The 13,512-nt window shown below is 61.7% G+C and overlaps 1 protein-coding gene across 2 annotated transcripts in view; it reads right to left on the reverse strand.

Annotated features, from left to right (window-relative positions):
- The window catches only part of SPNS2 (SPNS lysolipid transporter 2, sphingosine-1-phosphate), a 50,435-nt gene extending 37,135 nt beyond the window's left edge, over positions 1 to 13,300 (reverse strand). Inside the window, exons 1-2 of one of the 2 annotated variants that reach the window (XM_020964668.2) lie at positions 12,470 to 13,293; positions 431 to 496 (exon numbers count right to left, since the gene is read on the reverse strand). In XM_020964668.2, the coding sequence (XP_020820327.1) occupies positions 431 to 496; positions 12,470 to 12,926 (523 nt within the window). In that variant the 5' untranslated portion in view covers positions 12,927 to 13,293. Of the gene's footprint in view, positions 1 to 430; positions 497 to 12,469 lie in introns of both variants that reach the window. The other variant, XM_078147703.1, reaches the window with a different exon arrangement.
- Positions 13,301 to 13,512: the final 212 nt, after the last annotated feature.

The raw sequence follows: 13,512 nt of genomic DNA on the forward strand, positions 1-13,512 counted from the left end.
CCCACCATCAGGCTGCTCTCTGCTGCTCCCTGCTCCAGCCTCACTGTCCTTCCCTCTGCTCAGAGGTCTGTACTGCCTGGCTTTCCAGGCTTCAGATACAAAATGTGGGCCCTCAGGGCCTCACCTCCCTGCCCAGCCCCTCCTGGCCACCCTGAACTCTCAGCCCTCAGCCCGGAGTCAAACCTGTTTCCCTGGATTCCTCACCCCATCTCAGCTCATTGCCCCTGGGGCTCTAGGCCAATGTCTGGCCATCCTGCACTGCCCTGGCCTGGGCCTGGACTACTGGCCCTTCCAGTCCCAGGCCCTGACCCCTGAGACCTACAGGGCACCTCTTCTCACACATGGCTAGGGACGACCCTTTTAGGCCTCAGTCCTCAGCCTGGCTCCCCAACCACAGAGGACATTGTCAGGTGTGGGAGGAGGGTCTTACCTGACTGTAGCAAGCCAGCCCCACGGTCCTTGACTCCAAAGTGCTGCTGGATGTCCAGAAGGACTCCTGGGGGAAGGGAAGAGGCAGACAGGCATTCAGAGAGGCCTCAAGGCAGCCCCCGGCATCCAGGTGGCCCCGGACATCGAGGAGCAGGATCTGGGACAGATGGGGAGGTAGAAGGAATGCAGGAAATGGGGACAGAGGCACAGGATGTGGGGGCATCTGTGGGGAGGCCCCCCAAGCAAGGCGGTGGGAGACGGAGCGCTCTGGCTAGAGGGACCAATGATAACCCACATAAGGCCCCCCAGGCCTGGGTGGCAGGCGTAGCCGCATTCAGTCCTCCCTGCAGGATGCACACCCTTCTGAGACCAGCAGGCTGACAACCCACAGGGCAGGGTGGGGGGAGAGCAGCATCAGGACAAGATAAGGAGTGTTCCGGGGTCTGGTCTCTGGGTGGGGGAGGGTCTGAAGCAGCCAAGGAAGACTTCCTGGAGGAGGAGACCAGGAGCTGAGCCTGGGAAGTTCTAGAAGCTTGGGGGCTGACCAGAGAGGCCTCAGGGGCCTAGCTGCTGGCAGAAAGGGGGCCAGCCTGAGGGGCCTCCAAAGCCAGGCTAAGTCAGGAGGTGCTGAAGGTTTGGGGCCAGAGACAGGGCAGGGCTGGTGATGGAGGGGGAGACATACGCTGGGGGTGGGCTGGCCAATCCAGGGGCACATAAAAGTATTAGGCCTCTACCCACAGTCCTCACAGAAAGAGGAGAAAGACCCATTAGAAAGAGATCAGTGGCAGCTGCCCTTTTCATGGTGGCAAAGAACTGGAAACTGAAGGGGGGTGCCCATCAACAGGGAAGGTATCCAATGTGATGGGATCCCAGCAAGCTCTGCCAGTGACGGTGGTGGTCTCTGAGAGCAATGAGAATAGTCTCCCCTCTGTGAGGACGGAAATCCTATACTCTGAGAGGCAGCAGGGCAGGGAGAGGCCTCCAGCCAGCCCCAGCCAATGAAGGGGGCTCTGAGGCTGGGAGGGGAGCCACAAGGCCACCCCCCCACCCCCCACCAGGGACAGCTCTGGGCCGGAGAGCTGGGCAGGTGGGGTAGAGGCCAGGCACGCTGTGCCTTACTCTACACCCTCACTGCACTGCCCACTCCCAACAGTTAGGACCACTTTCCCTCCCAGGTCTAGAATTATCTGGACTAAGAGGCATCTGGGTGGTTCAGTGAACACAGCAGGATCTGGAGTCAGGCAGCCTCCTACTTTTACTAGCTGTATGACCCTGGGCAAGTCATTTAACCTCTGTTTGCCTCAGTTTCCTCAACTAGTAATAGCATAGGAATGACAGTAGCACCTGCTTCCCAGGGGGGTGGTGAGAATCACCTGGGAACGTTTGTAAAGCGCTTCGCAGGGTTCAGGGCACTCACTAGTCACCAGACAGGTGTTTGCTAGCACCATCATTAGCGCTTAACTTCATACAGCCCTTTAGAATGGAAGCTTTCTGAGGGCAGGCTCTGCTTCCCTACTGTCTCTACGTCCCCAGCATCCAGCACAGCACCAGGCTCAGCTCTGTTGAGGGCTCTTCACCCTCTTTAGAGGCCCTGCTCAGTGGCTGGGGGAAAATTCTCACCTCCATCCTGGCCTCCCTCTCTCTATGGGGAGGTTTGGGGGCATCACTCCCTCTGGAAGAGGGCGGGTTCAGCCAGAGCTCCAGCCTGGCTGGAGGCCCATGCTAGAGGCTTGTCTCCCTCCCACAGGACCGGAAGTTCCCTGAGGGCAGGGCCAAGATGGCCCCCCCGCAGAGCACCCAATTCAACAAATGCTGTGAATAGGTATGTATGGCAACCTAGGCCTTGGAATATGTTCTCCAGTCAGTGGGATGATTCAGCCAAGCCTTCACAGCCAGCCAGGGCCCCAGAGCTCCCAGCCTCTGGGCCTCTGATCACTGGCCCCTCCCCGGCCCAGGGAGGGCTGCCAGCAGCCCCCGACATGCCCTGAGCATGCCGCTGCTAACAGATCGGCTTCCATGACGAGTTGCTGCTGCTGCCACTGGTGTTCAGGGAGCTGGAGGAAGGGAAGCCGATGGAGGAGCCCCCCGAGCAGCTCCTCAGAGAAGCCTTCTTGCCTGCTATCTTCCATGAAGTGGCCCCCCCCAAAGCAGCTCCTTCCCTCCTTGATCTCTCTCTGCCCCACCTTGCAGCCCCCAGACCCTTGCTACTCCTATAGTTCTACCACCCAAGTGTCCAATGAAAGCCCGGAGGCCCCGGGTCATCTCTGCTGGGCTCGGCTCTGCCTTCAATCCCCCTGTATCCATTGGCTCTGTCTTAAGGAGCCAGCACCAACTCCTGCTATGGGAGGACAAGGCCAATGACTGACGACTCCGGGGGGCTCCCCCTACAAGTCCAGAGACACAGAGGGTGACCCTTTGTGGGGAGGAGGGTGGGGGTGCCCAGATCTTCTCAGAGGCAGGGCAGAGACAGAGGCATGCAGCCAGAACAGCGTGTGGCTCCTCAGACAAGTCACAGCCACAAGGCAGTCAGCAAGGGGACCAGAGGGCTGGCCACCTGGGAAGCCGCCAGGGCCCTGCCCCATACCTGCTCTGTCATCTTCCCCCATGCCCACATTCCCTTCCTCAGCTTGGGAGGCCTTCCTGCCCATCTGGGAGGTGGGATGGCCATCCTCTGTCCAGCAGGGGCTCAAGGGGGCCCACCCTGGCTCCAAGGACTCCCACCCACCGCCTGCACTGACGGCCCCATGCCCAGGCCTTCAGGGAGAGGCCAGGCCTACTGAGGAGATGAGTCACATGGGAAGACCTAGACACAGGGAGCAGCCTAGGAAGCCCCCAGAGAAAGGGAGAAGGCAGGGCAGGGAGGAAGGGCAGGGGAGCCCCCCCCCCAACGCCCAGGCCCAGGGTGGGGCCAGGGTTGCGGCTCAAAGCAAGATCCTCAGGTTACCCCAGGGCCAGCCCTCTGCCTCCTCACTTTTAGAAGGAGAAATGGGAAGCCTGTGCCCACTGGCCTCAGCCCTGGACTGGCATTCAAGGCTTTTTCAATGCTCCATTTTCCCTGAGTCCTCTCTCAGGCTCATCTCCCCCTGGTCCCCCAAATGAGCCCCTGCCCATCCAGGCTTTGTCCACACCCTTCTTCACCTGCAGTGCCAGACAGGGCCCCACACCCCGGCCTTCTCTGGGCCCCACCTGCTGCCCAGACTCCCAGTGATCTAGGGCCACATCCCAGCCCCACTGCAGCCCCACCTTTCCTGAGCAGGTTGGGTCTCAGTAGCCTGCCCTCCTAGCACTCGGGAGCTCCTGATCGGCCAGCCTGAGAGCCCAGCCAGAGCTGAGCAAAGGAGCAGTCCAGGCTGAGGCTAGAGGCATCCCCACTGGCCCCATCCCAGGCTTGGTCACCTCCCGAGGCATCCGGGCCCTCCCTCTCTGTCAGGGAAAGGGCGCTGGTCCTGAATTATAGCTCTGCCAACCCTCGCAATCTGGGAGGAATGATGGTGGTGAGGAGACAGGCACGAGGGCAGGCGTGCAGAATCAGACCTCAGCCACTGCCTTGGAACTCTTACTCTGCTTTATTTTTACCCCAGCAGCGCCACCCAACTCAGGCCTCCCCAGGCCCTCCCCACCTCCTGTCACCAGGGGACAGACATTGGCAAAGAATCGTCCCTGTCTTGCCTCCCCCACGAGTGGACCCAAGGACCCAAGAAGGCAGAGAGCTTGGGGGATGGCTAACAGAAAGGGGACGGGGCCAAGAGGCAGAAGGGTCTCTGTCTCTAGTGAGGGACCTCCCTCCCCAGGCCTGGATCAGGCCTCCCACTGGGTCCTCCTCTGCTGGCACCAGCAGGCATGGCGGGCAGTCATCCCCAGGACTCACAGAGATGGCCAGGGCATCCCCACCCGGCTCTCCTGTGCTGGTGTTCATACGCCAGCGCTCATGGTGGGCAGTCACCCCACAGGACTCACAGATGGCCAGGAAGATGCCTCCCTCCCATACACCTCAGAGCTGGGGCCGGGGTGGTTGCCAAACCCAGCTCAATTACAGCCAGGCTGACCAGCCCCACCCAGGAGGGACAGGGAGGCTGGCTGCCCTCACCCCTGTCCCCAGGAAACCACAGGGTTGAAGGCAATTCAGCTCCTCTCATTTGCTGGCTGCTTGGGACAAGGTAGGACACTAAACACTCCCTGCCCTCGGAGAGCTGACATTCTCCTGGGAAAACAAGCCCTTTGGAACAAGGAAACATGGAATCTATCCAAAGTCAAAAGGGAGGGAGGGATTCCAAGAGAAACAAGTGAGGAGGGAGGAAGGCGCTTCAGGCATGGGGGACAGCCTGTCCAAAAGTGTGGCAGAAAAAGGAACATCGGTGGTGCCCAGGGAGCAGCCTGCAGGCGTGTCTGTCTGCGACTGGGTGGAGGGGGAGGCCTGAGATCTGGGCCTCCCTCACAGCAGCACTGCCTGACCTCCCATACACAGGAGGGGCTTCCAAGACACTGCGGAGGCTCCCTGGGCCCAGCTCAGCCACACTTACTCCCTAAGCCTCTCTGGGCCTCAGTCCTTGCCATCTGGAAAATGGGGATCCCACTTCCCGCTCTGCCTGCCCCAAACTTGTTCTAATGATGGTGGGGACAAGGCAGGGTGAGGGCCTGATACAGAAGTATGTTGGTCTCTCCCCATCCCCCAAGGAAGGCAGGTTCCCTGGTTCTAAATGATGCAGGAAGCTGCCCATTTCCCTGGAAACTGAGGGCTCCTCAGCTCCCATCATGAGGCCTCCAGAGGGAAAGGAGAGAGAGGAGGAAGCCCCCAGAAGGGCGGACCTCAAACGCCAAAGGTGGACAATCGGGTGTGCCTGGGAGTAGCAGAGGACCGCAGGTATGGCCCAGGTGGGTGAGGTGGGAGGTGCTCTCTGGCCCCTAGCTACTCCACCCTCAATTCTGAGCCTCTCAAGGCTCCTCTCAAATTGTGAAAGCCCCACGGGGGAAGGGAAAAGGGGAGGAAGGAGAAAGGAAAAAGGAAAGGGGAAGAGAGGGGAAAGGGGAAGGGGGAGAGGAAAGGGCCCCCAGGGTAGGTCCTGGGTCAGCCTGGCCACCCCTGCCCCCCTCCTTCTCTCCTTTCTTTCCTCTGAGGGCTGCTGCAGCTCTAGGTATAGAGCACGGTCCCAGGGCCTACTGAGGGGCTAGAAGCCCCAGATTCCTCCACCCCCTTCCCTCATGTCCTGACTCACAACATATGACCAACTATCCCAGGGTGCCTGAGCAGGCATGCCCATAGGGGGCAGGGATGGATGAGGCAGTGAATGCCCCCTGGCTGCTTGGGGGCCTCTTCACCACAATGGGAGGCTGGAGTGGGGGGCAGGGTGGGGAGGCCAGAGGGCAAAGCTCACTTCTTCAAGGCAACCCCTCAAGGCCAGGCGGGGTGGGCTGGGGTGAGGCGGGGGCGCTGCCGTTCTCAGCAGAGCTCTGTTTGTGGTTACAACATATCATTTGGGGCTAAGCTTCCTGGAACTGGGATCTTTTGGAGCAAACAAGGGCCCCTCTGGGCTCAGCTCCCTGGCCCAGCCACAGCCTGAGCTTGGCCTTGTAGGGAGGGGGGGTGGGGACCCTTCACAGGAATCTGGAATCAGGGGGGCCACAGCATGTATCTCTCCAGCTCTGTCCCTGGAAGGGAGGAAGGCCCACTGTGATCAGCTCCACAGCAGACCTCTATTAAAGCCCTGACCGGCCCTAGTGCCAGGTTGATGAAGGTCAGATGTGGGCCCCACCCTCCAAGAATTTACCCTCAGGAAGAGAGGGAAACAGCCATGCACCCAGAGCCCTACGCTTCAGAGTGAGTGAGTACGGTGGGCACGAGGGAGGAGGCCTGGGAGATGGGAAAAGCCTGCAGAAGGCTCACAGAGGATGTGGCCACAGAGCTGGGTGCTGAAGGGAAGACTGAACAGGCAGAGGCCTTGGGGGAAGTTCATTCCTAGCTCAAATGGCCTAGAGAAGGCAGAACACTGGCTTGGCAGGCAGAGAACCTGGGTTCAAATCTTAAACACTCATTGTCTGTGTGGCTTTGGGCAAGTCACTTTAGCTCTGTGGGTCTTGTCTCAGTCTCTGAAATGAGAGAGCCTGTGTTACCAGTACAATCCTTGCTAGATCTAGAATTCTAAAGAAGAAGGAGGGAGAGCAGGTGGTGAGAGGTCTGGCTGCCTCGGAAGGACAAGCATGAGGCTCTAGAATTGAGGAAGGCCTAGAAAAGCATCTTCTTAAACCTCTCCTCCCCCCTAAAGGAAACGGTCCTGTTTATTATGCCTGTAAAAAGGACATGTGAGAAACCCTGTGAATTAGAGTGGAGACAGGAAGGGGAAGGGGGAGGGAGGAGACTGCCACCAGGCTGGGGGGTGTGCAGGGGAGGGACATGGTCACACCTGAGCCTGGGAGAGTCAGACATTTTGGCAGCTGCATGAGTTGCTTCTTTGAGGAAGGGGTCACCATAATCAGGAGTGACAGATGCTGGCATCATCACCTCCTCCGATCCTGGCAGGCCCAAAGGGCCTCATCATTGCTCCCATTTTACGGAGGAAGAAGGCAAGGCTCAGAGAGGTCACCTGACTCACCCAGCTCAGACGGTTGGCGTCTAACCCAGGCCTTCCAAGGCTTGGAGCAGCTTCACGGAGGCTCCCGCTTTTCGGAGCTGGTCTGATGGGTAAAGGGAGGCCCCTTGCCCTCCCTCCCCACATCCCTGAGGGGCTTCAGGCCTTGCTGTGGAGAGGACAGGTAGAATGCGCCCTGACATCCAGAGAAGCAGTTGAGGCCATACTGGGGCCCTTGAGCGAATCTGTCTCCCCTTCTCCGGGCTGCCTCAGTTTCTTCTCCTCTAAAAGGACCCTGCAGGACCTTCCCTGAGCGTAACATCTCCGAATAGGATGCCAAGTATTCCACCCCAGGCAGAGGGGGGCCGGCTGGCAGTCCCAGGCGAGGGAATGGAGGGCTGATGTTTAGAAGAGGGGAAGGATGGGGGCAGATGAAGAGTGAACACCCCAGCCACTGGGACCCCTGCCCTCTGCGGGGGCTGGGACCATGAAAGGCTGCACTATTCTGTGAGCACCTGGCTCTGAGAGGTGGAACTCTGAATCACTGGCCCCAGTCAACTAAGCTGCCCTTTCCCTCCCCGTGCCCAAGCCCAGGCCCAAACTGGACTCCATTTAGGAAGTGAAGTGATCAGGTGACCAGGAGCTGCACACAAGGAAATCAGCCCCTGATTCATCAGCTGGGGAAAATCCATCACTCAGGGGCCGCTGACTGGGGAGGGAGGAGGAGGCAGTAATCTCCCCCCAGTCCTGTCCCTGGGCACCTGGGCATGATGCGGGCCTCCCAGGCCACTGCCCCTCAGTGAAGAGGAGACTCCGATTGGGCGCCTGGCTTTTCTCTTTCTTTGCAGTTTCGTTATTATCAGACTTGGCTGAAGTCCTGAGTTCGAACAGGGAAGTGCCAGGCCTGATGGAAGCAGCTTAGGGCACCCTCCAGAAAGGGGTGAAGGACCAGCCACCTCCTTTCCTTTGAAGGCTCTTGGGATCCTGGTGGGCTCCTTAGCGCCTGGTCTCCCGCCTCCCTTAAGGGCACTGAGGTTATCTCAGGAGCAATGACAGGTCCATGTAGACGAGGCACGGCCTCTATAGAGCAGATACAAAGCAAGCCCTAATGAGGTAACTGGGGATATCTAGAGCCTGGAGGCAAGGCCTAGAGAGAAGGAAGTGTGACCCAGGCGTGGGGACAACCTGGGCAAAGGCCTGGAGGTGGGCAATGCACAGCCAGGTCCTGAAGACAGTCAGTGAGACTGCTGGATTGGAGGCTGGGCCTCATGAGGCAGAACCGCCCTGGAAACATGGGCTGGAGCCAGAAAGGGAAAGGACAAATGTCCAGCGGACAAGGTGGAGCAATGGGCAGGGCACCCCTGGCCAGTGAGGCCCCAGAAATCGAACAGCTGCATAGACAGGTCCCTTCCCTTTGCTATCTGCCTCATCTTCCCCATCTGTAAAATGGGGGTAATGGCCCCAACCCCCCAGGCCAGGGTCTCATTTATTCTTGAGGTGCCCAGTGCCGGCCTGGGCCCCCAGGCCCTCAGGCCAGAAAGGAGCAGGAAGCCCACTTTCTTTGGAGCAGCTGGTTGGCCCTGCTGGCTTTAGTCAGAGGAACCCCGTGCTCCTGTGCCCCTCTGTCTGCAGCAGCCTTGGCAATGAGTCTTGCCCCAAGGCAGCTCCAATGGTGATGTGAGCAGTTAGCCCTGTTCCACCCCCGCTTCTACTAAGGAGCCTTTTCCCAAGGAGGCTTGATTCCTTGGACTGGGTCACCTAATTAGGCCTTCCACTCCCCTTGTTGGGAGGGGTTATTAGTCTCATTTTACAGGTGAAGGAAACTGAGGCCTGGAGCAACTGAGTCACAGGACAGGGCCCAGTAGTCTATGGGGCCAGTGACTTCCCCTTCCCAATGCTGGCGGAGTCTTCAGGCATGAGTTGAACCTTACCCCTACTTCCGTGGAAAGATCCTCTACTCCCACTTCCCGTCTGGTACAAGGGATGGAAGGGACAGAGCAGACCTGGACAGAAGAGCAGCTTTGGGCCTCCCAAGCTGGGCCCAGGCCTGCCACTGACCTTGCCCCACAATCCTCTGGCTCAACTGCCCAAGGGAGATGGGGTGGAGCAAGGCTTCAAGCTGCCCTGGAGCCCCGTTCTAGGCTTTCTGGGGGGAATTCGAGGCCTGGAGAAGCCCCAAGCCAGATTGGGCAGGAGCACTAAGAAAGCCAAGTGAACCAGAGGGAGGAGATGCCAAGACAGACAGAACATGGCTCATGGTCAGGTGTGTGAGCCCAGAACAAGCATCGTGAGCTGGGGCCATCAAGGAAGTCTTCCTGGGCTGAGGTCATAGTTTCACTGTGCCCTGGCCAATCGGGGAAGCCAGAGCCTCAGATACACAGACCTACACAGACACACACACACACACACACACACACAGACACACACATACACACAGAGGCCTGCCCAATGCCAGGAGCCCAGAGCAGCCTCTGAGGGCCTCAGGATAAAGGGAGCTAGTGGCCCAGAGAGGGAGCGTGGATAGACAGGGTCCTGGTCCTGGCCTTGGCCTAGAGGGCAGCAGGCCCCAGCACTGACACCTCATGAGCCCAAAGGGGGCTTCCAGAGGCCCTAGAGATCAGCCAAGGTCAGCAGGAAGGGAGGAAGATGTTCTATTCATTGGTACTTCTTCCTGCAGGCTCTCCAGGCAAGCCCACAGCCCAGGGCAACAGTGAGGGGGGGGGTGGTCTTTGCTAGCCTCTTCCCCAAGTCTGGCTCCCCTGTCACCTGGCCTGGCTTGCAAGTTACCCTGGCTGGCATCCCTGTGTCCGGGAGCTGGCTGGGGGCCCTCAGGGCTGGGGACCAGCAAAGGGAGAGTTTTTCTTTCCAAGCTGAGTCTGACTGAGCAGCCTCACCAGCTGAGAAGGGACAGGGCGAAAATTATGGGTTGAGGCCTTCAGGGGAGCTCCCAGGAAGCTCCTGCCAAGCCCAGCTTTTGAGGATGGCTGGGTAGGGGGCATTAGCAAGTCGTTTGTGCAGACTTCTGGGCCTGCCTTCTTCTCTACTGCCCCGTCACCTTCTCCTCCCACTGGTTCCCAGGAGGCAGGGCAATGTCCCAGGGGGCACATACTGGAGTGCCCATATCTCCCTCCTGTGCCAAGTGCCAAGCAGGCCTCCCACAGCCCCTCCCTGTGCCCAGGGCAGGGTCTCCCCCTGCCCCCGGGGCCTGGCTGTCATTACTTCCAGGGTGCTTGGAGCCTTCAGCTGAATGTGAAATCCTTCTCTGCCCCTGCTCTCTGCCCCCTGTCCCCCTCTAGCCCTTCTGCCCTCCTGCCCTTCCCGGAGGCAGGCTTGAATAGCTCTGGGCCAAGCTGGGCCAGGTCTGAGGCTGCGTGATCCCTTCATGCTTCTCTCCTGCCAGATCTGGCTTCTCCCAATTAGAAGGCCTGCACTAATTGCTCCCTGCTTGACAGGATTCAATTAAGAGTCTCCCAGGGACTGAGTGTAAGAGGCAGCTACCAGGTGGAGGTGGGGCACGTGCTCAGGCCCTACTGCCAGGGGGTCCACCTCGGCAAAGGTGAGAGGCCCCTTCATACAAGTGGGCTTCTGGCCCCAGCACTCTGGGATGAAAGAGGAGGTGTGCCACCTGGCTGCAGTCCTTCTTGGCTATTCCACACCCTCTTTTCCACCCATCCTACCTCTCAAGTGAGAGTTGCCTGCTTGGCCCCCCAAGCCAGTCTCTCAGCACAGGTGCAAGAAAAACCCTAGCTTCAGAAAGGGCCCTTGAGAGGGTGGCTCAGCCTCCTGCCTGGGGGAGGGGACTGCATGCCAAACTGGCCCCCAAAGTCAGCAGGCTCCACTCCCCTAGGACACTGGGAGGGGCATTAGGGGTTAGCCAGCTCCCCCTCCCCCATAGCCCCAGAGTCTCGGGCCCAAATAGGTCAGGGACACGACCAAAGTCACGGAGGTACAAGGACATCTGTCTGTGTCCAGGGGGACGGGGTGGGCCTTGCCAGCCTCCAGCATTTCAGCCTCCCCCCTACCCCAGTCTCCCTGAGTTCTTAAGACATCCCTGAACTCTCTCAGGACCCCTCCGGCACAAGCTCCTGCGTGTGAGCGCGCGCGCGCGCACACACACACACATCCACCCCACACGGAGCAGCACGACAGGAATGTGCTCCTTCCCGAGTGTGCCAGGCAGACAGAAGGGCACAAAGTCCAGCTCTCCTCGGGGAGCCCTAGCCCAGCCCGAGCCGCCTAGCACCTGCCCCTCCAGGGCTCCGCTGCGGCGGCGGCGGCGGCGGCCCAATCCCGGCCGCAGCCAGGCCTCTCGGCCTCTCCAGCCTTGGCTGCCCAGCGAAGGCCCACTCTCCTGGCCGCCACTGCGGCTCATTTACCAAGTGGAAGCAGAGCAAGGGTCAGATCGGGAGCCATCACTGCCCCCAGCTCAGCCCAGCTCAGTCCCAGGAGCTCTGCTGGCGCCTCATCGATCTCTGCAACCCAACCAAGGGACAGACTCGGTCAAGCGCCCTGCCTGTGCGGAGCTGGAAATCAAACGGGGCCCCCTCCCCCATCAGCCTCGAGACCGACCTGGGGAAACCCCCGGGGGCTGGGATCCAGCCCCAAGCTGGACTGTGTGTCCGTTCCCTTCCAGAGGAGTCTCCAGGCGGAGGGGGGTGGGGTGCTGGTGGTCGCACATGCAGGGGGGAAGGACTCTCTAGGCTCCGGGCTGTGGGGGAACACCTGCCCCTCCCGGTCTTGGTGTTGGTGCCGGGAGGTTGTGCGTGTGCCTGCGTGTGTAAGTGTGTGCGCGCGCGCCTGTGTGCCCGTGTGCGCGTATGGATTGCTTAAAAGGGTGCGGGGGGAGGGCGCTGCGGGGCTGAGACGATTGCAAAGACCAGAGGCAAAGGCGGCGGGGGGAGCCCCGCATCCCAGGTGCCCCCATGAGGCGGCAGCAGTGGCGGCGGCAACAGCAGACCCCACCCCTCTCCCCGCATCTGCAGCCTGCCTGGGTGATCCTTTTGTCAGCCTCGCGCACACCCGGCGCACTCACACACACACACACACACACACACACACACACACACACACACACAGCGGCGCGCGCGCACATACATTTACACATACACACATATTGATATTCACATGCACAGACTCACACATACACACACGCACCCCGCAAGCACCCCAGCACAGCTGCATCCCAGCTCGCTTGCTCCCGGTGGGGGGTGAGGGAAGGGGATGGAGACCGCTAAGACCAGGGCCAGAGCCTAGGACCGCACCCGCGGGGAGGTGTGGGGTAGGGGGAGCGGCGGCTTCTGGGCTCGGGGGAAAGAAACGGGGCCGGGGGAGGAATAGGGGGCTGAGAGGTTCGAGTGGGGTAGAAAAGAAAGGGGAAGTGGGCCCAGACCAGACAGACAGAGACGGAGGTGGGGGGTGGAGGAAGCGGCTCAAGGACCCCGGGCGCGGGGGGGGGGGTGGAGCGGACAGCACCTTACCTGCTACAGTGTACCTGTCCAGGTAGTTGAGGACGTTGCCCACGCTGAGGATGGCGGCGGCGGCCACTCGCGCACGGCCCAGGCGGGCCCCCGGCTTGGGCTGCGGGCCGCCCGGGGCCGGGCCCTTGGTGGTCGTCGGAGCCCCGACCTCGGGGCAGGAGGGGACAGCGGTGGGTCCGGGCCCGGGGGGCGCCCGCTGCACGCTGCCGGACAGCGTCTGCACCTCATCGTGGGGCCAGCAGCCGGCTGCGGCCCCGCCGCAGCGCCGGCCCCGGCTCGGCACCCCACCGGCCCAGCCCCGGCCCCGGCCCCGGCCTCGACGATGCTGCTCCGCATCCGGCCCGGCTGCCGCGGCCACCGCCACCGCCACCGCCACCGCCGCGTCCTCCTCCTCCTCCTCCGCGCAGCCCGCTGCTCCGCCGCTGCCCGCCGCCGAGCCACCTTCCAGGCACATCATGCCCGGCCGCTGGGGCCGTCGGGCGGGGGGCAGCAGGCAGGGGGCCGGCAGGACGCCCGGAGGCGCGGGGCGGGCAGGGGAGCTGGCGGGGAGCTCAACGGGGCGCGCCGGCCGCGGCCGAGGACGTCGGGGCCCGGGAAGGCTCAGCGCGGCTCGGGCAGCCGGGAGAGCCCCGGCGGCGGCGAAGGCAGCAGCAGCGGCAGCATGCCGCCCGGGCCCTGCTCCGCCGCGCTGCGGGATCCTCGCTCCGTCCGTGCTCTCCCGCGGTCTGGCCGGCCGGCAGTCCTCCTGTCCGTATGTCCGCCCGCCCGCGGACAGTGCGCCGGAGCCGCCGCAGCCCAAGCTGCAACCAGAGCCTGAGCGCTGGAAGGCGGGCAGGGGGCGGGCGGGGGCGGGGGCACAGACGGCGGACCGGGGCCGTCCCCTATGCGCGCTGCGGCCAATGAGCGCCGGGCCCGGCGTCCCCACCCCGCCCCGCCTCCCTCCCCCACGTGCCGCCCCACCCCGCCCAGCCGGGGAGGGAAAGAGAGAGGGAGAGGGAGAGGGAGGGGGAGGGGGAAAGGAGGGGAAGGAGGGGCGGAGCGGC

The sequence above is a fragment of the Phascolarctos cinereus genome, unplaced genomic scaffold, assembly GCF_003287225.1.
Source record: "Phascolarctos cinereus isolate Bilbo 61053 unplaced genomic scaffold, phaCin_HiC Scaffold_7;HRSCAF=346, whole genome shotgun sequence".
Classification (NCBI taxonomy): domain Eukaryota; kingdom Metazoa; phylum Chordata; class Mammalia; order Diprotodontia; family Phascolarctidae; genus Phascolarctos; species Phascolarctos cinereus.